This window comes from Pempheris klunzingeri, chromosome 3 (assembly GCF_042242105.1).
Source record: "Pempheris klunzingeri isolate RE-2024b chromosome 3, fPemKlu1.hap1, whole genome shotgun sequence".
In the NCBI taxonomy this organism is placed as follows: domain Eukaryota; kingdom Metazoa; phylum Chordata; class Actinopteri; order Acropomatiformes; family Pempheridae; genus Pempheris; species Pempheris klunzingeri.
Genome location: NC_092014.1, coordinates 25,320,354 through 25,345,228, shown reverse-complemented (window position 1 = coordinate 25,345,228; position 24,875 = coordinate 25,320,354). Strand labels below are relative to the sequence as shown.

Here is a 24,875-nt window from a genome sequence, read left to right as displayed (position 1 = left end):
TGCTAACTGTCCCTGACTGTCTGACCTTTCCTCTGCTCTCTGCTCTCTTTCTCCCTGCGTTTGATGTTGCCCATGTTGAGTTTAGCTGCCTCTCTTATTTTCTCTTTTGTTGTTGTGTCCAGGGAGGACAGGTGTCGGACACAATCTGTCCGTATCTCTCTCTAGCACACACACACACACACACACACACACACACACACAGCTGTCAGGCCCCTCCTAGTGACCATCTGGCCATGAAATCAGGAGCCCCCTCAAAAACTCTTCACTTTCTTTCTTTTCCTGTCCTGTTATGCTGTTCTTCTTACATATCTGCACACAGGACTAAAAGCTTTTGATGAATGAATGACACATTTCATTGTTGAGATATTGACAATATAAGAGGCCTTCCTGCCAAACGGTGATCAACAGCTTCAGGGAAACCACTTGATGTCCTGATCAAGATTTCTGGCCCTATCTCAAACTGAATCATTACTATAGTGCCTGGCAGTGTGGACTTCCAGTCTGATGTTTATTTTCTTACATAAGTTTGAACAGTGCACACTTGGCCCAGGTACATGAATGTTAGCATTAAGAAAATATAGCCTGCACCACAGCTTTCCTGTAATGGTTTCAGAGGTGTTTTTACAGTGTCCCATTATGTTTTGTGTAAAATTCACACAGACAGGAGTCATTTTGGATGGTTTGGAAAGGATTGGACACCCTTCATTCATGTCCGGCATGAGCAAAATATCGGCGGTCAAGCACAACTAGCTGTACTAAAACACTGAATTCTAAATTTGCTTATAAGCTGGCTTGGAGACGGAGTTGCAAGATTTCCCTTGAATGGAGGTGCTTCATTTCTGAGTACAATAAATGTTTCCTCAAAACATGAACAAATCAGTCAATGCAACAGCTTTTGTTGAGACTGGTTTTTGGATGTTTTTTCCCCTGTTTCTCCAATTTGAATATCTGAATGTCTTTGCACTGGTGCGCTCTCATCATCTCATCATCACCAGCGGCTTGTTGTCACCTGGAGCACGTGACACCTACAAGTTTTAAACTTTGTTTATTCTTGTGTGTCCGTATCCTGTTTTGACAAGCGGCTGCATTGTATCCGCCTGTATATAGTGCGAGGAAGGCCCTACAGCAGCTGGTCAGTCTGAAGAGACTGACTGTAACTCTGAGGATCTCTGAACTAGTGATGTGCCAGCGTCAGAAGCTGTTTATTGAACAGAGCTGTTTGCAAAGGTTCACAGTGTAAAGAATATGTGAAGAGGTAAGCCTCAGTCCTAAACACTGAATTAAAAAAGATCCTAATATTGTTGACATGCATGTTGTAAGTGTGAAATAAAATCAAAAGGATATGTAAAGAGCAGCTGTTGCTGTGTACCGACAGGTCATGAAGTTGTTTGTAGAGGTTTCCCCCCCGAAATGAACAGCACAGCAAGCACCTAGTTACCAAAATTCAGTGATGCACAACCAAGTACCACAACGAGTTGTGGAACCTTTGATGCTAAGAGATGCAATAGATCCCAAACTGGCTTCCCACAAAGGAGCAATGCCATTAGTTTGAGAGAGTGATTCTAACTCGAGGTCCCCCTGTGAGCTTTGCATCAGCTTTAAACTGCAAGTTTATGATCCATTGGTGTTTGCTAGGACACAGTGGCACTGTGAAAAGGAAAGCCTCATGTTGTTTAGATTTGGGGGTGTTGAAACAGTGTCCAAGTTAGCCAGTCTAAAGTTGAACAGGACTTTGATGCTTGGTCTTTAATAAACAAGTAAGCAAGCAATCCAAGCAAGAACCAGAAGAGTCATTTGTGACCTAGTGTACTTTAAAGATACTATGAGAGCAATTATTTCTGGAACTTTTTCCATAATAAAATGATGGTCTCTTGTCATTAAATCTTGATATGAAATGCTTTTTCAAAAAGAACCCAGTATATTTGTAGTATCGCTCTTCCTTCATGGGTGGTATGCTGTAGGACTGGAGGGGCTGGACAGTTTCTAGGGGTTGCAGTCTCACTCAGTCAGTGTGCTTTTTTCCCTCTCTCTCTTTTTGTGTCGTGATTACCAGAGAACTAAACCTTGAATCCCAGTTTGACATCAAATCAGGAAGTAGAGGGGGTTTATTCACTCAGATGATTTAATAAAGGTAGCGGGTCAACAGCTGGTGCTGTTTGCTCTGTTATTTCATGTCAGCAATCATTACCAACTGTTTTCCAATCATCAGTGTCTCGTTGTGCATCAGAACTATGTAATTTCACCATCCGATGCAAAAATATCCCACTAATCATCCTCTAGCACTGTCTAGTTTGTCTGTCTCTCCCCCTTTCTCCTTCTCCCTCTCATGTTTGTAGTGTTTTCGTAGCTGCTTGCTGAGCCCATGTTGTTGACTAAGAGAGGGAGGGGGAGGAAGAAGGGATGATGTTAGTGGTGAGAGAGAGAGACGGAGAGAGACGGAGAGAAAATGTGAGTGAAAAAGAGGGGGTGGATCTGTTGATTTACTAAAGACTCAAACAGGACCAGTCTCCCCTCCCACACACCCACTCACACTTCCTCCCTCTCCTCATCTCTCACAACCCCCCCCCCCACCCAGCGTGATGGTACAGCTCCAGAAACAGGAAGGAGCCGCAGCTCTATAAATAGAGAGGAGCTGCACGGCCAGGAACCATACACAAACACTCCCAAATACACACAAAAACACAAATACACACACACAGTCATACAGTGTCCCCTCTCCCCCCCTTCTCTCCCCCTCCCTTCCTCTTCTTGCCCTCGTTCTTACTTACACTTTATCTTGAAAATGTAAACACACGCATGCTCATACGTTGACACATGCAGGGATACACACACACACACACACACACACACACACACACACACACACACACACACACACACACACACACACACACACACAGTCCTTGACTCCCATGATAATAAGTCGTGTGCTAATGGTAATGGTTTGTAAATGTGTCTATGAGCACATTTGGCTCCTTCGTCCAAGCCTTTCTTCTTCTTTTTCTTTCACCTCTTTTGCAAACACACACACTCTCACACATACACAAACACATTAAGGCCTCTCTTATTGAGTCGGGGGGTCGGGGATGGATGGGCGTAGATGTGGAAAAAGTGACGGTTTTCTGTTGCCACCAGGTTTTTATGTCAGGTCAGCTGTTTTGAATTTGCTGATGACATATATTCATACATGTGCTTTCTTTCATCCTGCACACACACACAGCACTTATACTATATATAAGAAAGCAGTGTAATAAACCACAACACAACAGTGCAGATATTCCGACTCAGAGCCCCTGAATAAGAACACCAGTATGTAGTTTAATTTTTATTTTCACGGAAGGATGAAGAAGCTTTATTAACTGCCAACTGCAAAATAAAACTAGATTCATCTGCATTATTCTAAAAGTTAAGGTGTTATTGTTTGGAAGATTAGAAATGTGTGTGTATTCAAATCAGGGGTGTATAGGCCCCCAGTGTACAGGAGGCAGACTGGCAGGCGCTGTCTCTCACACACACACACACACACACACAGGCACACACACAACCCTCTCTGGGACAGCAGCCAAATGGTTCTTTTGTTTGTACCTTCCTCTTGTCACTTGGAGTTTTCTGTTCTTCACTCCCACAGACTCTTTGTTTCGGTGTTCTGTCCATCTACGGCCCAGTGCTCAGGACTCTACTCAGGAAAACTAAAGAGTGCACATCTTCAAAAGCTGGGTTTCAGGCATAAAATACAGGCATAATCACAATGAGGTGAACATGTCAGAGGCCAGGGATTTTGGCTCTTTAAGAAACCCAAAGCCAACACTTGTTTCCAGTTTTTGTGCTAAGCTAAGTTAACTGGCTGGTGGCTCCGCTTTATATTCACCATACTGACATGATAGTCTGATAGACAGTGGTATCAATCTCCTAATCTAACTCTCTTAATGAAATGATATAAGCATACTGTGCCTTTAAGGTCCAGACCTCCAGATCTCTCCAGCTTGGTTCCTTGGTCCTGTTGGGCCTGGACCAAAGTGTAGACTGTTACAGTCGGGGCCTTTCACAAAGAGGCCCTTCTGCTAGGTTTCAGTGACTTGCTCAATGACACTTCAGCTAGATGGGTGCTTGCTAAACCAGAGTCTTCGAGGTGAAGACAGACAGACTCTCTGACGCTCCCTCCTGTTTTTACTCATGATATTCTCTCAAATCCTCCCAGTTCTCTTCTCTGGAATGACTTGAGTAGTAATACAATAGAGGGACACATAGGTGGAGAGATTTTAAAATTAATGTCACACTCTCCAAGATCAAAACAAAGATCAAAACCTCTCACCTTCGGTCATATGTAGAAAAAGTGACATCGTAGCAAACACTGGCTCTTTAGTGGCATCCTTCTCCTGGATTATTAGTCACTGAAGTCTTTTTATAGTCCACTTTTCTATAGAGGATATAGACCAGTAAAGGCTGAGTGCTACTCACCATGTCTGGTCAAAACAAAAACATTCAAATATATTTTCTCATAATGTTTCCAATGATTCTTAGAAACCTGGTCGTTGTTGAGGACAATCTTGTGCTCATATGTTAGATACCCAACAACTTTACAGCAGCATTTTTCTGATAGGTGGCATATGCTATATCCCCCATCAACACACACACACACACATACACACACATTTACTTATTAAAGACCTGTTTGATTTAATTGACTAATTTCACAGTCTAGTGGCCAGACCAGTAATAAACACACATACACGCACATATACTTACATGTGAGGTAAACTATCTCCTACACCAAGGAAACCAGATAAAACCTGGCCAGTTCTGAGTGATATATTGGACGGGTCTGTGCTTCCTGTATCCAGCTACCTGAATGTAGCCACATAATTCATCTTTGTAGCTTCACTAAACATAACTTCGATCCTAAATAAACTAATACATATTTCTTTACAAATGTAGGTAATGACTAATTCCCTTTGTCAGACAAACTCCACATCTTCTCTTTTGGTGGTGAAATTTGAATGACAAATAATGTTGGCTGATTGAGTACATTTAGTGGATTGGTCCTACATCATTGTTAGCTCCTTATGATGCTAGAATCAGGATGCTGATATGAAATGATACTACTGTTTTTGACTGATCAGCCAATAGAGAGACAGGGCGGCTGTGGCTCAGAAGGAGGTCGGTGGTTCCTACAGGTCAGCATGTCCAAGTGTCCTTGGGCAAGACACTGAACCCCAACTTGCTCCTGAAGCAGCTTCAGTGTGTGAAAGAACTGTCTCCTCCAACTTAGAGTCCTCCAGAATGAATGATGTGTGAATGAGGATGTGATGTAAAAGAGCTTTGAGTAGTTGAAATGAGTAGAAAGGTGCCGTACAAATACAGACCATTTACCATTGACATTCTGTAAACCAGATCTTGTTTCAACTTACCGTCTTTGTTATAAAGATCAGCACTCTGCTTCTACTACTGTTTGTGTGTGTGTGTGTCTGTGTGTGTGTGTGTGTGTGTGTGTGTGTGTGTCTGTGTGTGTGTGTGTGTGTGTCTGCATCACATGGCCACATCTGCCCGTTATCAGCAGGACTGTCCCCAGCAGTCTGTATAGAGAAAAGAAGGAAATGATGTGTTGTTGAGGGAGAGAATAGAGAAGAATGGTAAGAAGAAGGGCTGCATAGCATTGAATAAAAAGAAGATGGTATATCTGTGTGACTTTTCGTTAGGTTTACCACACCTTCTGTGACAAATATGTGCGTAACCCTGCAGACAAAAGCTTTCCACTGCTGAGAGACATGTCTGCCAGACACCTCCACATTTGGTTTGTAACATTTAAAAAACAAATTGTAGAAGTGTCTCGACATAGACACGTTCTTCTAATATTGAGACTTTGGTTTGAATTCGATATGATGCTCAACCTTTAAAGAGAGGGAGTAAGTGAGCGAGAGGCGAGGAGGAGGAGGAGGAGGAGGAGGAGGAGGATGCAGTGCACAAAGCACCAGAGCAGCAGGTTGCTATAACAACAGCACCTTAGTGGTTCATCTCTGTCTCTCTTCTCTCCCTCCCTCTCCTTCTCTGATCACCCTCTCATCGTTTGCTCCCTGCTGTCATTTGGTGCGCTGTGCCTTTCCATCAAGCCACCTATCTCCTCCCCCCCCCCCCACCTCTTTTCTCCTTCACCCTCTCTCCTCCTCTTCATCTTCATGTTCTGGTAGCTCCTCCACTCAAAGGAAAACGACCTTCTGCCTGACAGATAAATCCCTTCTTCCTCCTTATCTCTGTGTCTGTCTTACTTTTGTCTCTCTGTATCTTCGTCATTCTCTCTCTCTCTCTCTCTCTCTCTCTCTCTCTCTCTCTCTCTCTCTCTCTCTCTCTCTCTCTCTCTCTCTCCTCTGTCTTTGTCTCTCTCACCCCCCCGTCTGTGTGCGCCAACAGAGGAGCAGTCAGCAGGTGTTTGTGTCAAAGAATACAGAGAAAGACGCAGGAGGGGAAACAAGCAGTGCTCTCTTTCCTTTTCTTTGGTCTTTTACATCCTCTGGTCCTTTTCACTCTGATGATCTTTTCCCTTTGCTCTTACTAAGCACTCCAGTTTGATTAAACTACTTCAAAATTCTTTGTCTCTGACTCTCCAGTTCTTCTTCTTTTTTCGCCTGCCTCTGATTCTTTCTCTCACACATGCACACACTCATTTCTCTCAGTTCATGAATTTTACTGCAGGGATTGTCAAATTAATTAGAATATTTCCAGCTCCAACAGGTATATTACTATAATTCAGAGGTGTAATAAGGGCACTCACTGTGCTAAAAGAAACAAATAATTAAGTATTTTGTTCTGGCTCACAGTTTTGTCATTCATCCTGCTATGTTCCTTTAGGCATGCTGTGACTCATAGAGTACGGAGCAGACAGAACCAAGGTCCATCTTCCTCTTTATGTTGGCATGTATTGTCCTTGTTATTTGTTTCTGTCTCTGTATTCAGGACTTGAGCAAAAAGGTTAAACTGGTAATGGTTTTGAACTGGGGGTGTGTGCGTGTGTGTGTGTGTGTGTGCGTGTGTGTGTGTGTGTGTGTGCGCGCATGTATCTGTGGGAGGGTGTTAGAGTTCACAGCACCTGGATAATTATGGGAGTTTTTATAGGTGGGCTTTGAAAGGCGAGTCTGTTATTATCAACATGAGTCACTGGCATTTAGGGAAAGCCTGTAACACACACACACACACACACACACACACACACGTGCGTGCACACACACATATGCATGCATCCGCAGGCACAAACACACACATGCAGGAGACCTGAATTATTTAGACCCATTGATTGCAGAGCCACACAAACACACACAGCTGATGAGGCCGTGTCGTGACAGTGGTGTGTTTTCTGTGTTTTTCTCAGTTGTTCCTCTAATGGCTACACCAGCACAAGAGTTCAAGTCACACACACTGCAGTTTTCGCTGTCAATACTAATAGTGTTTATCATGCCATACAGATAATTAGGCTGACTGTCAGTCATATCAGAGAACAGAGGGGAAAGCCAACCTGACAGCCCCACCCTACATATACACATACACACGCACATTCACAGACCAGTAGACCAAGAAACTCAAAAAAGGTGTGTTCAGTGTTGTTGTGGGTGTGTTTTTGTGATGTGTTGTGTGTCTGTGTGTGTGTGCCAGCTCGAGTGGGTCCACCTCAGGGTCAGAATACAATCTGAATACATTTTGTCTGTTGTTCCATCTGAATAACAAAGAGCTAAGACACACAGAAATGTATGAGTGGTCCTCCCTGTGCGTGTGTGTGTGTCTTTGACTCTTTCAAATGTGACAGCTGAGAGTCACCGCTTCTCAGCTCCCTTTTCACAGGAGGCTGTTTGAAATGTAGACCTACAGGATACATGTACTGTAAGTGTAACAATCAATGTGCATCTGTGCGACTGTGCTGTTTTATACAGTCTAGGTTTGTGCAAGTGTGTGTGGGTGTGTGTTAAAGGATAGAGGGAATAAAACAAGAGGGAGGTTTGAATATGAGAAGGGTTCATTCAATTACATTATTTCCAGGATATTATCCGGTGTATTTTTTCTACGTGGTCATTACATGGTCTTAGTAAGCACATTGATGCAATTTTTGTTTTAATAATGCCAGATGTTTGCTATATTGAAATATTTCATTTAATTTCACTTCCTTTAAATAGTCAGCTGCATTTGAAAATATTTAAACATTGTTCTCTTTGACAAATCAAATCAAATCAGTTTAGCCGGGAGTGAGTTGCAGAATCTGCAGCTTGAGAATCTTCTTTGGTGGCTTTTGAAGTACAGACTTTATCTGGTGTATGTGTAGAACAAGGAAATGAAACGGTACTAGAAGTATACCATCCTTTCTTAATGCAATTAAGTTGAATGCAAGCCAGTGGTACTGATTTCACCACCAAGATCATCGTTTTGGTGTGAATCCTAAACTTTTCACTTGGATTTGGGTCGGAGCACTAAGTCTGCACCCTGGGAACCTTTCATAAATGAGGTCCCTGCTTCCCATCCGTCATTTTAATAGCATCTACTATTTTTCTGCCAGCTTCATTAGGGTTTGAAATTAGCAGGAGTTAGGAGTAAAATTGAGATTGAGAGTTTATTAAATTGCACAGATATCTTAATTTTCATGCACTTACCTCCCTTTTTTCATCAGTTTAGTTGTTCCACTTTCCCTCATTTACCTGTGCCTACATCACTGCCATCTCCCTCGCTCTCCTCACGGGGACGAAGATTACAGTGTGCCTACGTACATACATGAAATCACCAGCTCTCTCTTCTTGTGACAACCTCCTCAGATATTGGGCCATGTTCTCTGTAATGCTGGTAATGTCTTATGCTAACTAGCCAGTATTTGGAGGTAATAGTATCCAATGTCCTGAATGTAAATAAGACTTTGACACCAGAACAGTTGGCACACCAGAGGATAATCACTGGTTTAAAAAAAATATATTTGTAGTTCAGATGAGGTCTTCTCTGCATTTTCCCTTATTTGATGTCCAACCAAGGCTTTGCTATCCATTGCAACATTTTACTGTGCTGCTGCTGCTGTACAAAACTCCAACTGAGGGATTGTAGAGAGGAAAAGTCAAACTCCTATCCAAACACCACAGATTCACTCTGAAAGTTTGTGCACAGGACGAGTATATTTTCCTTCTGCCATACTTCATATTTTCAGCCAAGCATTGGCAAAAGTTTCATTACTGCATTAACTACCGGCCACGTATCATCAATCCAACAAAAATGTTAGCTAACTGTTAAGCTATCCCCCCAGTGATATTAAAATTCTAAAGACCCTGTTTTACTGTCAGCACTACAGTGTGAGATTTCTGTTTTCACAGGTATCCAGTTGTGAGAGCGTTTTTGAAAGGCATGTTTTTTCTGTGATTGAATAAACCTACTTAGCGTAAATAAAAGGCCAAAATGGAAACAATTCTTTCATTGTAATGATGTGGTCTTACTCTGCTCCTTTCCCCATTTTCTGCCCTATGTCTCACATCTGTCTTGCTGTCTCAGTTTGTGTTTGCTTTGTGTTTGCTGTGCATCCATCTTCTCCTCCTCTTTCCTCTCCTCTCCAGCCCAGGTCTATGATAGTGATTACCTTAACTGCCAGGCAACATTTGTTTGCACCCTGTTGTTATCTCGCCTGTGCCATGACAGAGGCAGGGACACTGTTAAGTTACACGGACTGTGCGGAGGCTGCCTACGGGAAGGCGTGGGGTATTGCTGTAGATTTGGCAGGTCATCCCCCTGCTAGCTGATGCTCATGATGGGGAGAATACTACAGATGGAACAAGGTCTTCTTTTGATCCTTCCTTACCTCCCTCCAGTCCAGCCTGTTGGGACTGCTCATAGAGAGGGTTGTTGGTCTTCTTGTAGCATGGCATCATCTTTTACTTTAGGCTTAAGAAGATGTGCACGCACACACACATCTGTGTGAGAACTCCTTATTATGTCATTATCATTTCAGTTAATCGATTCTGAAAGTACAATTGATTTATCTTGTGATATTTAGATTTTCAGCATACCTCCTTCACTTCCTTGACAGTTGTTGAGGAAGCAGCTATTGCCTTACTGATTTCGTATCTCATGTTTCTTTTTATATTGTTAGCATCCCAGAGATCAGAGTTTTCACATTGCTAACATGTCCTATCTCTGATGCTCCTCCAGCCCTAATCCATGTTCTTTCCCTGTTTGTTCTAGCTCCAGGAGACTGTAAAGAGGAAACTGGACAGTGCACGTTCTCCCCTCAATGGAGAACAGAATGGCATCTGTGATGGAGGCAGCTACTCGCCGACTACCAAACGGGTGCGGAAGGAGGGCTCCAGTGGTTTGGACTCACTAACAGGCCTCCCTAACAACAAGAACAACAATGTACCCCCCATCTCTCCACTGCATCACCAAATGGACATTAAACCCATACTTGGTGGGCCCAACACTTCCACCGGAAACAACACTACAAACAGTAACGGCAACCATGTGGGCCAGGCTCCAGACGAGCTAGGGAAGAACGGAGGCAGCCATCTCCCAGACATGAAGCTGAATGGCTCTCTGGACCTGGAGGACAGCTTTAGCCTCCTCAAAGACCTGAAACAGGAGCCACTGGATGACGGAGGTGGGATGGAGTCCTCTGATCCCCAGTCCCTGTCCAACCAGAACAAACTGTTCTCTGACATCAACCTCAATGACCAAGAGTGGCAAGAGCTGATCGATGAGCTGGCCAACACGGTGCCAGAAGACGACATGCATGACCTCTTCAATGAGGACTTTGAGGACAAGAAAGAGACAGATTTTAGCAGGCCGGCAAATAATCAGACACCAGGACCACAGGAAGCATCTGGGAATACAACGGCACCGGGAGGGGGGGCAGCACCAACAACAGCCCTGCCTCCTCCTCCTCAACCTCCACAAGGAGCCCCACAGGTTCCCATGGGTTCACCACAGGTCAGTGCCATAAAAGGGTCAATAAGATGTCCTATCGTAGTAAACTGTGACTAGCTGAGGGGATTCTGTGATAGACTGATATCTGTCTAAGGCCAAATGACATTTACATAGTACATTGTATGTGTGTAACTCACTTGGAGTACCAATTTAATTCCTGTTTGCTTTTAGTTGTAAGAGACACACATACCATACAAGTTCATAATCCATGTTCTATAATCTGCATGCACACAACAGTTCTTCAGATGAGAGAGTTCTAGGTAATAGTTTGTCACTGAAATATCTTTCAATGACAGCAACTTTGAATTCATCAACTTTCTCAGGAAATCAGATCATTTGAACTGGCTTTACATGGAAATAGATTCCTAATTCCAGTTTTTAGTAATATATTCAGAGATGTGCAGAGCAAGAGACAAACAACTATGAAATGCTTAGGTGCATGGTGTACTGGGCTAATAATATGACTATATAATGTTTTAGCAGTTCGCTGTGAGGTAGAAGGTGATTATCTTACTTTCAGCATAAAGATTGAGACCAGGAGCAGACAGCTAGCCTGGTTCTCTACAAAGGTAAAAAATACACCTACCAACATAACAAAAGCTGTCTGATCAGCAAGCTGTTTCTAATTTGTTTAATACATACCCATACATAGAAATGTAAAAATGAGTTTCAAGTTAATAGGTAGTCACATGCTATTTCCCCACAAAAAGCAGTTTGTCTATCTAGCCAACCATCCATCCAGTGCCTCTGTCCTCAGCTGTGCTGCTGGTTGGCAGGTTTGGCTGGTGATTACAGGCTTTAGTACAGGTCAGGTACAAGATGGTACCAGGTCTTCTGACAACAAGTCTCCGGACGTAACTCCCCCTAAACTCACAAATGTTAATTTTTACTTGGTTGTTTGTGTACCAATTAAACAAGCAAGAGACAGCTTCCATAGGCATATGTCAGAAGTTGAGAGGATGAGAGCCAGGCATGCTGTTCTGCTTGTCTCCAGTCTTTATTCTAAGCTAAGCTCATTCATTTAAGGTAGCTCTTCATGTAAGTTTGTAGTACATGAGTCTCAGTGGGATTTGTTTTGTGTTTGGACTCCTCTGCTCAGGTCCGACCATCATCGTCAGGACCTCAGTTTGCCACCACTGCCAATGGCACGCCGCCTCAGCAACCTTTGCAGCAGTCTCCAGCCGTTGCCATGGCATCAGGTTCCCCATTGCACAACTGCGTGGCTCGCTCCCCACAGACCCCAACCCAGGCTCAGACACAAGCAGTCTCTAGGCCTGGGAATGGATACATGATGAACCCAGGTCCAGGGGTCAGTCAAGGGGGCACAGGACCTGGAGCGGCTGGGGTTGCTCCTGGAGGTCAGTCTGTAGGGCAAGTAACACCTGAACTTTCTCCAGCAGAGCAGCTAAAAGCAATGGCTCAGCAACGTGCTAAACTGCTTCAGCAGAAGCAGCAGCAGCAACAAGCAGCTAACTGGTCCCCTGCAGGCGCTCCAACCAGTCCCTATAACTCTGGTCCGTTTAACCAAGAGAAACCCAACAGCCCCATGATGTACCCACCGCAAGCCTTTAACACATCACAGGGCCCTCTAGTGGCTGGGATGGCCCCCAACAATGGTCCCAAAGCCCCCATGAACAACTACCTCCCTCACAACCACATGGGCATAATGGGCCAGCAACAACCAAACAGCATCACCCAGAATTCCATGTCCAAACAGCAACAACAACAGCAGCAGCAGCAGCAGCAAACGGCAGCCATGTTGTCCTACAACAACACCAAACCGTTGAGTCACTTCAGCGGCAGTGGGGTGGACCACATAGGCCAGAGGATGACTCCACCCATGGGAGGGAACAATCAGGTCAAGAATCCCATGATGCCTCCCTACATGGGTGGTGCAGGGGGCAGTGGCCAGGGTGCGGGACCAGGGCAGACTCAGGGCCCAATTCCGGGACAGACTGCCCACCTGAGTGAGGAGCAGAAGAGGATGCTGCTAATGAAGCAGAAGATACCTTATAGCGCTATGCAGCCTCATGGACAGGTAAGGGAACTCTCTAATGCTCTGCATTACCTTTTCCAATCAGTGCAGCTTGGCAAGCCTGTTTTTATTGCGCTGGTGCAGTTCAAGTGTAGTTGACGCTGTTGCACAAGTCAAGGAGGAAGGTTTCCTTCAACTGTAGTGTGTCTGTAGCTGGAGCTTTAATCTTAGAATCATTCTTCAGATGAAAATGGAAAGCAGTTACTGTTTATATGAGTGCCATGTTATTACAAAACACTCAACCTATGACCCTAGGAGGAGAGCAAAACATCCTTCAGCTTTTGCTTGTCAATCCTGGAGCAGCTGTACATAACACTGGATGTCCACTGAAGGCTTCCTATAAAATACACAAATAAAACTTGGACTCCATTTTTACACACAGAATGGCCAATGGCAAGGATCCAGAAATGAAAATACAAGATTGGTTATTTAGACACTGCTCAGTCTGTCCACTGCAGCTGTAGTGAAATAGTAAGTGTGGCTCACATTGTCCATGGTGGCCTGCAGCTCACTCCGTGTGCATCTCTTCGCTACCTTCCCCAGTGAATCCAGGCTCCTACCCAGCACTGAGCCAGCTTTTCAACCAGCTTGTTCAGCCGCCTGGTGTTTTCAGCTGTCATGCTGCCTCCCCAGCAGACTGCAGCATAAAGCAGTACACTAACCATAACTGACTGGTAGAACATGAGCAACATTTCAATACAGACATCAAAGGACCTGTGCCTCCTGAGGAAAAATAGCTGGCCGTGTCCCTTTCTGTCGAGGGTATCTGTATTCAGGGACCAGTCCAGTTTATTGTCCAGGTGCACACCTAGGTATTTGTAGGATTGCACCACCCCGATGTCCTTTCCTTGCCACAGTGTTGGCGCTGTGACGAAGTGGAAGAGATGGTGGAGGTCTTGCCCTGCTTTAGACTCCTCTTTAGCTCTTGTTGCACTTCCTTACACTTCTCCTTGCTTCCATTCCTAATGGCCTCCTTTTTCTGGTTGAGGTGTGTCTTAATGTCACTGGTGATCCAGGGTTTATTATTGGGAAAACAGCATACAGTCCTTACTGCTATAACTGTGTCCCTACAGAAGTTAATTTAGGCTGTAGTGCAATCAACCAGTCTGTCAACATCTGTCTTGTAAGTTATTGGTATTTTTCTGTGACTCCAGAAAATTCGTTGGCCTCTGGTGTCCTTTTCCTGAATGTGCGGGTGGTTGCAGGCTGCCTCAGTACACTGGGTTTGTAAGCAGACTTCAAAAATGATCTGCCAAGTAATGGAAGATGAGTATGCCTCCTTGGCATTTGCATAAAGCAGTTCAAGTGTCCTGCTTTCCCTTGTGGGTCAGTCTATGTAATGTGTAAAGCCAGTTAGATGGGAGGTGAGACTGACATGATTGAAATCCATGGATGTATAAAGAGAACTGGAAACAACGTTGGAGGCAGGACTCCATTTATTGCTATGAAACTTGTTCAGTGGCACAGGAAGTCAAAAAAGCCCATATTCCAGGGCACAAAAGCACCTGGATCTTCCACATTGCTGGGCCCTTGGAGCATGTGGACCAGCATCTCGCGTCTGCCGAGCAGACTAGCCCTCTGCTATAATGAATGGGAATACAATTCAAATTGTTTAATTGTGTGGCTCTTCTAGACTTCCCAAATGTTACTGGACCGAATGGATCAAATTCTGGATTGGGATTGTGACTCTCAAAAAATATATCAGATATCTGATTTACAGCCGTCACTTTCACAATGTAAGTCTATGGAAAAAAGTTTTTTGGACCCAATGGCATCACCTGATGGACACCATTGTTGTAATACCACGGTTTGGCCACTTTGTGAAATTGGCATCAAAGCCTGGTACACTTCCTGGGGGCTCCTGGGGGCTCCTGGGGTATCTCCTGATATCACAATGAATGCATCAGGGCGCTGGGTCTGTATCTTTGCAACAGCGCTGTAAATAACGTCACACGCAGCTCTAGGCCCAGCTCGTGGTTTAATGTAAACAACTAGTGGCAACGATGTGAGAGAACTCCCTCTGTACATAGTAAGGTCTCAGACTGACTGCCAACAGTTCAACATTCTGATAGCAGATTTTCTCCTTTACAGTGATGTGACCAGGGTTGCACCATCTGTGGTTCACAAACATACTCAGTCCTCCGCCTTTGTTCATTCCACTTGCTCTGGCCTCTCTGTCTGCTTATACAGCAGTGTAGCCAGGTGGATCCACACAGGAGTCAGGGATGCTATCATTCAGCCAGCTTTCGGTCAAACATAAAATGCCCTCACTGTATGTTTGCAGGTTCTTCATAAGTGCCTCTCGCTCTTCACACTCGTTAGAGAGTTGACATTTCCCATGGTAATCGATTGTAAAGCCGGCTTGTATCTCCTTCTCCTAGCTGCTAGCTTAGACTTACACTTAGCACCAGCTCTGCACCTGCAGTACGGCTTCTTCAGCTCAGCTGAGATGGGATGTTTGACTCCTTCTCCAGTCCTTTGTGTATACAACTTTCTTCCAAGCTGTAGTCAACATTGCTGGTCGAAAACACACATGAAAAAATATGGAAAAACACACTTTATACACAATAACCACAAGAGCTACAATGACGTGCTGCCACACGGTACGACTCATCATTCAACTGTTAAAACAGTTGACCGGACAGATAATGGATCGCTGTTTTATAAAATCTTCCATAGGTGCAGCCAGGGAGAGTAAAATGGCGGCAGTTGCCCCAGCAACAAGCCAGAGCTGGGAATAGGCATAGGAAAATGGCCTGTCGAGAGTGTATTGATGCCTCTGCAACACTAGCAGCACTGATAGCCTCCCCCCACTCCTCCTCCCTCAGACGCACAAGCACATGCACTCACACACCACACCAAACACCAAAGCTAAACGGCTCCTTAGCTCATATCCCCAATCTGTCACAGCTGACTGATGGCTGAGATTGGACCACTAAGCCCAGCTAGCTGCTGTCATTACTGAAAGCCCCCCTCCGGCAGTTTGTTTCCAGAGCCCAGCGACTAACACTGCCCGCTCTGCACACTCCAGTGCATCAGCCAGGTGTCAGGTGTCCTTAATAATCCACAGGACGGAGCACATTAAGGGTGTGTGGCTGGACTAGACCTTAACGCACCCACACATGTGAATGCTCACACTTGTATAGTTCTTGTGATGGTGTTGCTTATTATCTGAGGGCCATTGTATTATGGTCAGTAGAGCGTGTGTGTGCCGGTGTCAGTGTTGTCTCCTTCTACCTTTATCTCTCTGTCTCTCTCACTCCAGCTCCCTTGTGTTCATGATATGGCTTCAATCAGTCACCTCCTCCTCCCTTTCGGTGATCTCTGTGTCTTTTGTCCTGCTCCTCCTCCTCCTTCCTCCCCCTCTCCTCCCTCTCTGTCTCCTTCTGCCAGAGACACTCAGCACCAATAAAGGAGCAGATTTATTAATATGGGGCCTTTGTGGCTGCTGCCTGGAGGGCTGTGTGTTTGTGTGCGTAAGTGAGTGAATGCGAGTCTGTGCACATGTATGTTTGTGTGTTTCATAGATTTGTGTGTTTGTGTTTGTGTGTGTGTGTGTGTGTGTGTGTGTGTGTGTTTGTGTGCGTGTGTGTGTGTGTGGGGGGGGGGGGGTAGAAGGGGCAGTGGACAGATTTATTTGAGTGAGCAGAGGAGCATTAGAGACCAGGGTAGAGAGTGGAAAAGGATATGCAGAGAAAAAAACTGACTTAAAGGAGAAGTCAAATGCAGAAAGATAGAGATTTATTGTAGACGGAGGATGGAGCATATTAAAAAGAAAGTTGGAGCCTAAAAAGACAGAAATAAGTGAACAATGCAGACCTGAGCATGAGATATGCAAAATACTCACTGTTCTACATGCAGCCAGCCCAACTGTAATGACTATGTAATTAGCAAGTAAGTAAGTCTATTTTTAGTGAATAGTCCCACAGCTTTCCTATCAACTGTAATCCAACAGACACTACAGTGGGCTGTTTTTTTGCACTAGTTATCATTTATTAGGGTGGAAATTGTTGCAGATGACATCAGTATTCATCAATATGTACAGGATGTCAACAACTAGTGGAAACACCTATAGGGGAAGTCCACCAAATTTTACACACACTAGGGCCTAAGGATATCTCAGCTTCTATTGCATTTATAAAGGGGATTTTAAATCTCTTTTAAATCACCAGCTTTATTGAAGTGTGATACAAAATCTGTGGAGGCTGTTTTGATGGCATTGAATTTTAACACTGAAAGTGAACTAAACTACAAGTACAGTAACACAGGTGGGTCATATTAGATTGAATGCAGTTGGCAATATTTGTCAAGTTTTAATAAGGTCTTGGCAATCAGCTCTTTAATAGTAGAGATTTCAAACTATCTGTAGGCGCACTGGTCAAAAAGCTCCAAAGTCCTTCAGTATGTCAAGGTGAGAAACCCAAGGTATTAAACAGAAACCAAAAAGATGGATCATAAGCAGTGTTGATTGTAATCAATGCCTTGTATTGAATTGTGTTCCCATGGCTAAGCTAGCATATAGTCTAAGTAACCAGGGGCAATAATAGCAACACTTTCACCACTGTATCCTGTCACAGCAGCTAGCACACTGAGATCCTATCTCTCAACAGTGATTCCTCTGTGTTAGCAAACTTGGAAGTAGAAGTAGAAGTGGTTCTGTGTTTAGAGGCCACCTTTTCACACTTTCTGATATCTAACAGTAATAGTGGTAGATATAGTCATAGACAAAGCCTTGGCTGGACAGTAAAACAATGCTAAATCTGTAAATGACTGACAAAGCTTAGCTGTATGATGAAGGACTTATGTTATGTACATACAGTATGTGTGTATGTATATCTGTTGTTGTAGGATAATTTGATAATCTGATATGTTGATGTCCCCTGAGACACCCATGGTAATGGTGTTTGTGTTTGGGCGAAGTGATGCTAGCCGTGTTTATAGTCTTTGTCTGCCTCACTGTATGTGTACATTAGCTTTTGGCTTGTGTGTGTGTGTGGGGGCTAATCCAGTTAGAAGCTGCTTGGGGAAACTTCAGCATTGCTCCTCAAAAGCTCGTTAGTCAAGCTTTAATTGTTGCACCGCCACTTTGCATATTGCCATGACGCTAATTTATTCCTGTTGTCGCAGTTACCGTCGCCACGGTGGTGGATGTCTCATTGGAAGCAGCAAATGGGGGAGCAAAGTCGCATGCATGAGGCTGGGGAAGATGTTTGTGTGAATGTCACTGTATGTGGGAGAGAGAGAGAGAGAGAAAGAGACGGGGAGAGAGAGAGAGAGAAAGAAAGGGGCAGAATGATTGGGAGATGGGTGTGGCTTGTTGAACAAGCATGCATGCAGCAGCATAAAGCCAGCAGCGCAGGGGCGGGTCTCTGGGGTTATCTGACTGATGATTGGATTAGAGTGGATTGACAGGTGTTGGCCTCAGCCTCATGCATATGCATGTGGAAGTGTGTGTGCTCGTGCGTGTTGGAGATCACGGTGTCACACACCAACGGACCCACACACACATGGAGCTGACACTGGTGGTAATAGCCGAGTGAGTCACGAGCCCTCTCACATCTGTACACACATGTACACCCCCCTTCTCTGTACCTTCTCCTTTCCAGAGGTAAAGTCTAAAGTCCCTCTCATCAGTGACTCTCCTTTTTTTCATCCAATTCTCCATCCTCTTCTCCAAGAACCCTGACCTCCCCTAACCCTAACACACACACACACACACACAGCCAGTTTCTCGTAGGGTGTCACACACACTGAAAATTCAAAATTCAAAATTCATCGTGTGAAATCTGCAATAAGCTGTGCTTTGTACTCCAGTGAGGGATGTTTGGATCATGAATGTATTGCAGTGGATCCCAAAGTGGGTGCTGCAGCACCTTGGCGTGCCTTAAGTGCAGGCCAAGGGTTCTGCTCAATTGATTAATTTCCACTGTTTTAATGATTTAATTTCCACCAATATTTTTGGATCTTGAAAAACTAAAGCGTTGTGAAGAAAAGAAAACCATTTAGCATACTGAATTTTTATTCATTGTTTATTTGAGGTACAGTATTCATCAGAGGATCAGCACAGGAACAAGCCTAAACCTGCTGCCATCTTTTGTGAAAATAGGCCTATATTCTTTCACTGAAAACTGGAAATTGATACATATTTTACAACAGACATTTATGGTGTCATCTATGCAGGAATATGTCATGCACTGCGTGCTCAGTTTTCCAGTAAATCAGTAAATGAGCCTTGAATTGTTTTTGTTCTCTTTGTTGGCGCAAAACGTTTGTGCTGAATGGAAAATCCAAAGAATTTTATGGTATGCCTTAATGTAAAAAATGAATATCCAATAGCTAAGAATTCACCAGACTTTTATACTCCCAAATATCAAATTCTGTATCGGCCTCAAAAGTCAGACCACTGTGTGGCTCACCGGTAAAGGATGGAGGGATGAGGGTGAAATTTCCTCCATCTATACCCATGAGCATAAGATATTATCATTTTATCTCCTGCTCACTCTCTCACCCCTCACACACTCGCTGAGTCACACACAAGTAAATACTGCTCTCCCTCTCTCGCTCTTCCATCTGTCTGTGCCCTCACATTTTTTCTCCTCTCCTCTCCTCTCCTCCCCTTTCCCATCTTCTTCCTCCTCTGCTAATGTATTGAGATAAGAGTGGGCACATAAGTGTGTGTTTTGAGGGAGAGAGAGAGAGAGAGAGAGAGAGAGAGAGAGAGAGAGAGAGAGAGAGAGAGACAGAGAGAGAGAGAGAGAGAGAGAGAGAGAGAGAGAGAGTTGCAACAGTGGGAGGGAAAACAATTCCCAGGTTCCCCTAAGTCCCCTCCCCACCCCACAACACACACACATGCCCCACCAAAGCTGTTTGGTTCACTCCAACAGCGCCAAAGCAAACACACTGAGACAGACCATCTCCACCCATTGGACGCGCCCTGGGGGTGTGAATACAGGCTGGAGAGGAAATATCAATACCAAAACCAACAGGCTGCCTGTTCAGAGGAATGTCACTGTATGGTGTATGTGAGAGATTATTACCTGTGTGTGCGTGCGTGTGTGTATGTAATAAAGCCCCCTCCAATATTAACCCCTGCTGTATTGACCTGCAGGTCTGTGTGGGTCACAACACTGTGTGTCTGCAGGCACATCATCCGTCAGTCTATGTGACTTTAAGTACATCTGCATATGTAGAAGAGAAACCATAGCTGTGTGTGTGTGTGTGTGTGTGTGTGTGTGTGTGTGTGTGTGTGTGTGTGTGTGTGTGTGTGTGTGTGTGTGTGTGTGTGTGTGTGTGTGTGTGTGTGTGTGTGTGTGTGTGTGTGTGTGTGTGTGTGTGTGTGTGTGTGTGTGTGTGTGTGTGTGTTTTGATCATTCTTATGCTGTGTCTGTGGGCCAAAGGGAGGGAGGAAGGGAGATGCAGTTAGAGGGCTGCATACTAAACAGAATGCTGTCACCCTGCCAGCACCTCATACACACACACACACACACACACACAGAAACAAAAATGCATGCTTGGTTGCTCTACCTCCTATACACACTCTCACAAACAGTCCACACACAGACATGCGCGCGCACACACTCTTTCTCTTCATGCCAGCTCAAACTTTAGCTGGCTTGCTCGGCTGCTGGTTGCCATGGCAACCATTGCCCACAGCACCTTGCAGCCCAAATCAATGGCAGTTCCAAGACGAGGGTAGGCAGGGGTAGTGCGTGCGTGCGTGCGTGCGTGCGTGCGTGCGTGCGTGCGTGCGTGCGTGCGTGCGTGCGTGCGAGACAGCCTGTCTCTGTCCAAATGTTCCAGGCTACAAGCAGGTTGTTCTTGTGTATAGTTTAGTGACAAATATGGCATAAGGCTGGACTGCAGATTGCATTAACAGCGCACTATCAGTGTTGTAAAGATTGGATGTGAGCCTGGAATAAACAGAATACATTTCTTTGGACATGTTAAGGGAGATGGGAGGAAAAACAGTTGGCTGTTGGAAAGAATATGAGATCAGGCCATTAGATTACAGTAACGATGCGTTTGCCCCAACTTGCTAATCACCTTGTTTGTGTGGATGGCTCTTAACGTGGCCACGGCAAGTCACACACACACACACACACACACACACACACACACACACACAAAGACAAACATGAGAGACAACGACACAGATGTGACCCCGCCCTCAGACTCGCCCTATCTTCCCCATCTGCTCAGTCCAGTGCTAACACACACGTTACCGCTTACAATGAACACGCTCACCACTGTTTAGTGACATGCTCCAGCAGATACACACACACACACACGAAACAAAGGCAGTCAGTCTCGTAAAGTCATACGGTTCAGCTGCGTGTGCCTTTCTGAGGCTCTGCATTCACATGCCAGCCCTTCCTCTCAGCCACCTCACCCCACCTCACCCTTCCCACACGTCTATCACTCTTCCTCCTCATCAGTCGTCTGTGTGGGCTGAAAGATGGAGAGAGAGAATGGAGAAGGAAAAACCGAAATAGAGAAGGCAGACGGAGGGGGTGCGGGACAGAGGGAGGTGTAGTAAGGCTCTTTGAGGATTAGGATGAGAATTTTGACTCTGTCTTACAGACGAGAGGATGTGGTGGTGGTGGTGGAGGGTGTAGATTGACTCCTAGGAGCAATTTACCTCAAACACTCCGACACAACTAATCCGCTCTTAAAGGAGCCTAATCCAACAGTCTTGTACCTGATACTGAGAAAAGAGAAAAAAGAGAGTGGCAGAGGGAGGACAGGAAAACTGAGAGAGAAACAGAGAGGGTGTGGGAGAGCGTACAGGCAGAGAACTGTGTAAATACTCCAAACAAAATCAAATTTCCCACAAACAGACATGCAATGGTACATTTGTGCTCCAAAAGCAATGCCACATCATGAGTCAGATTTCTCCCAACAGCTTTTCTACATTGTCAGTCATGGTAGTCCTTTGAGCTGCTTCACTCTGCTTTACTTCTTGTTTTGAGATGCTTTGCCACCAAACTTGACTCAGAAGACCTTCTGGTTGTCGTTACCATTGACAGCAGTCTTAATGGTGCAGTGAATGCACTGCCGTTTCCTTGCAGCACTGCAGGCATCCTCTAAGACGTCGTCCTCCTTCCTGCTGTACTCTCTCTGTACTGGGGCAGGGAGTGACTGAAAGTCTCTCTCTATGAAGGCTCCCCGTCCCCAGTATGCTAGCAGTTGGTCTACTGTAACTGGGGACCCAAAGGCTAACACACTAGCAAGCCTAGCCTAGCCTTGCTCAGTTGCTAACAGGGAAATTAGTTTGGTCGAGTTTATACAAGAGATGTCCAGGATTTATGGCTCTCGTCCATGTCTTTTTTGATACTCCAGCAGAGGAGCTTAAATAAAAGTGAATGGTGCTATTAAGCTACCTTAACTTCCACCATTTTGGACTTTCCAGCCTCCCTCAGTTACTCATGCATCAAAGATCACAAAAGTTTAAACGTGATGTCTTACTAATGACACATTGTGTTTTTTAAGGGAGAGAAGAGAGAGAGAGGTGGATGATTCAATGGTGAAAGAGAAGGAATGAATGAGCTGAATAGCATGGAGGAACTGAGTCTTATGTTAGGAGGGCAGTATGGCATGGCGGAGTGGGCTGCAGTGGAAAAAAGACAACTGGATGAGAATATGAGCTAGACCTAGACCAGCTCATGGACCGAAGGCTCTTTCCCAGACAGAGAAGGTACATGGTAGAGAGAGATGGAAACTGATCACATGGTGCTCGTATAAGAGAGCAGAAAAAGAGCAACGTGGAGACAAGTGAAAGTAACCCATATACCACTGAAGAGGCCCAGCAATGGAGGCAGAGAGCACGGGGGATGGAGTGGTGAGGAGGAAATGGAGCTCTGAGGCAGCAGGCCGTGGACACACACACAGTCGGAGAAAACACACCTCAATGTGTGCATGTGTCTGTCTGCTCTTCCCACTGATTTGTTTCATGGTGTAGAAGTGACTCTGTTTCTAGTGTCTTTTTGTTGGACTTCTCTGCCCTCCCCTCCACTTCTCTATCCTCTCTCCTCCATGTGTTAACCCACATCCACCCATGCTTTGTTCCCGCACTCCATCTCCTGTGTGCTGTGTATTTAAAAAAAAAAAATGCAGCCAAAAAGACATGAACCCCAGGAAAGTGATAGATGGTTGTACAAAGCTGCCTCAGAGCTTCATCTCTGTCCTTTTCCCCCGTCTTTATTCCCACACTCCCTACCTCCCTCTCCTCTCTCCCACTGACACTGTGGCACAAACACGTCTGCACACACACACTGTCTGTATAGTTTGATTAATTGTTTGGGTCTACAGCTATGCACGTGTTAGGGCCACTGGAGTGTTTGCTACAATGATTTCAGATACTTCAGATGCTAACAATCGTGGTGGTTGGTTAAATGGATGATCTACATTTGCACATTAAAAAATTTTTCATTTTGCTGCAGTTTGTCACACTTTGGCTTAACGCAGTTTTCGTTCAGTCCAAACACAGTTGGCAGTACGCAATATAGTTCGACTCAGTCGACGAGAGCAGCACCTACAGATCAAGTTCATCAGCAGAAAATCTAAGAAAGTAACATTTACAGATGTGCAGGCTGGTCTCCTTCTGAGTCGCTGGTGAAGTCTGGGATTTACTGTCTCGGCTCGAAATTCGGTTCCCTGCTCTATTTGCAACCATTATCACTAATGTAACATGTCCAGCTTCAAGATGAGACTCACCTGTTCCCAGTATGATCGCAGTTTTCTTATCTGAATGGGTCACATGAGGTAAGATCAACTCAAAATGTCCCCCTGAGGGAACATAAGACTACTACAATAGTACTGCAAACATTGTAGTTTAGGTTGAAAAGCATGTATAGCTAGGCTAATGTGTTAGTATACTCTGTCCTTGCAATGTGACTTCATTATTGTATGGTATTCATTGTGTGTGTTTGTTTTAGCTGCACCGCCAGTTGTTCGTCAGCCTTATATCATTATTTCTCATGCTTCCCAACATCCCACACACACACACAGAGTGACATTGAATCTGTTTTCCGGTAAAGCTAATTCCAGGACACATTCACACACACTCTCTCACACACACACACACACACACACACACACACACACACACACACACACACACACACACACACACACACACACACACACACACACACACACACACACACACACACACACAGCTAGCCAAAGATACTTCACTTTAGAGTTTTAATTTGACAGCACTGAGCATCAGTCTCACATGGTCCATGTCACTCTGTACTGCTCTTTGCTTCAGCAAAAGCCAACTGCTTGATATGCGTGTGTGTTTAAGTGTGTGTGTGTTTAACTGTGTGTGTGTTTAATGTGGTGTAAGATGCTATTTTTGTCCTGTGCTTGTTTCAGGTTTGTGAGTTTGCAGTATCTGTGCCTACATCTACTCTGTGTAACTTTGTACTATAGATGTTACTGTAAGCGCAGAACCTTTACCCCCTTTACTAGCTCCGGTTTATTTCATATGCATCTGTAAACAGTAACACACAGTCGACCCTCCACCAAAGCTCTGACACTTGTGACTTGGACAGCAGTTTCACAACATCTGTTTTTTGAGGCCTGTGAAACCACGTTAGTGGATAAAAGAGCCAACAGGTACCAGGTAGAATCAGCATTATGACGCTCGTGTTGCAGTGTTGCCTGTGCAGCTCAGGAGTTCTACCTCTTCATTGACACTTTATCACTATAAATCATTTTTCCTTACTTTACATCATTTGTGCACACATTGAGCAGATGAAGCTGGTTGAAGCTGGTTGAAGTTGGTTGAAGCTGTGTTGAGATGTGTAGACAGCTTTGACTGGTTGCAGATACACAGTCACAATGCACTTGTAGTTGGGAGGAGTAGAGAGCCTGTGCTCTGTGCTGTCGCCTGGTAGAGGAAGGA

At 44.7% G+C, this 24,875-nt stretch overlaps 1 protein-coding gene across 1 annotated transcript in view; it reads left to right on the top strand.

Moving 5' to 3' along the window:
* Positions 1 to 24,875, top strand: part of maml3 (mastermind-like transcriptional coactivator 3) — a 95,803-nt gene that overhangs the window by 38,351 nt on the left and 32,577 nt on the right. Inside the window, exons 2-3 of the mRNA XM_070827631.1 lie at positions 10,192 to 10,932; positions 12,029 to 12,967. Of these exons, the coding sequence (XP_070683732.1) occupies positions 10,192 to 10,932; positions 12,029 to 12,967 (1,680 nt within the window). The remainder of the gene's footprint in view (positions 1 to 10,191; positions 10,933 to 12,028; positions 12,968 to 24,875) is intronic.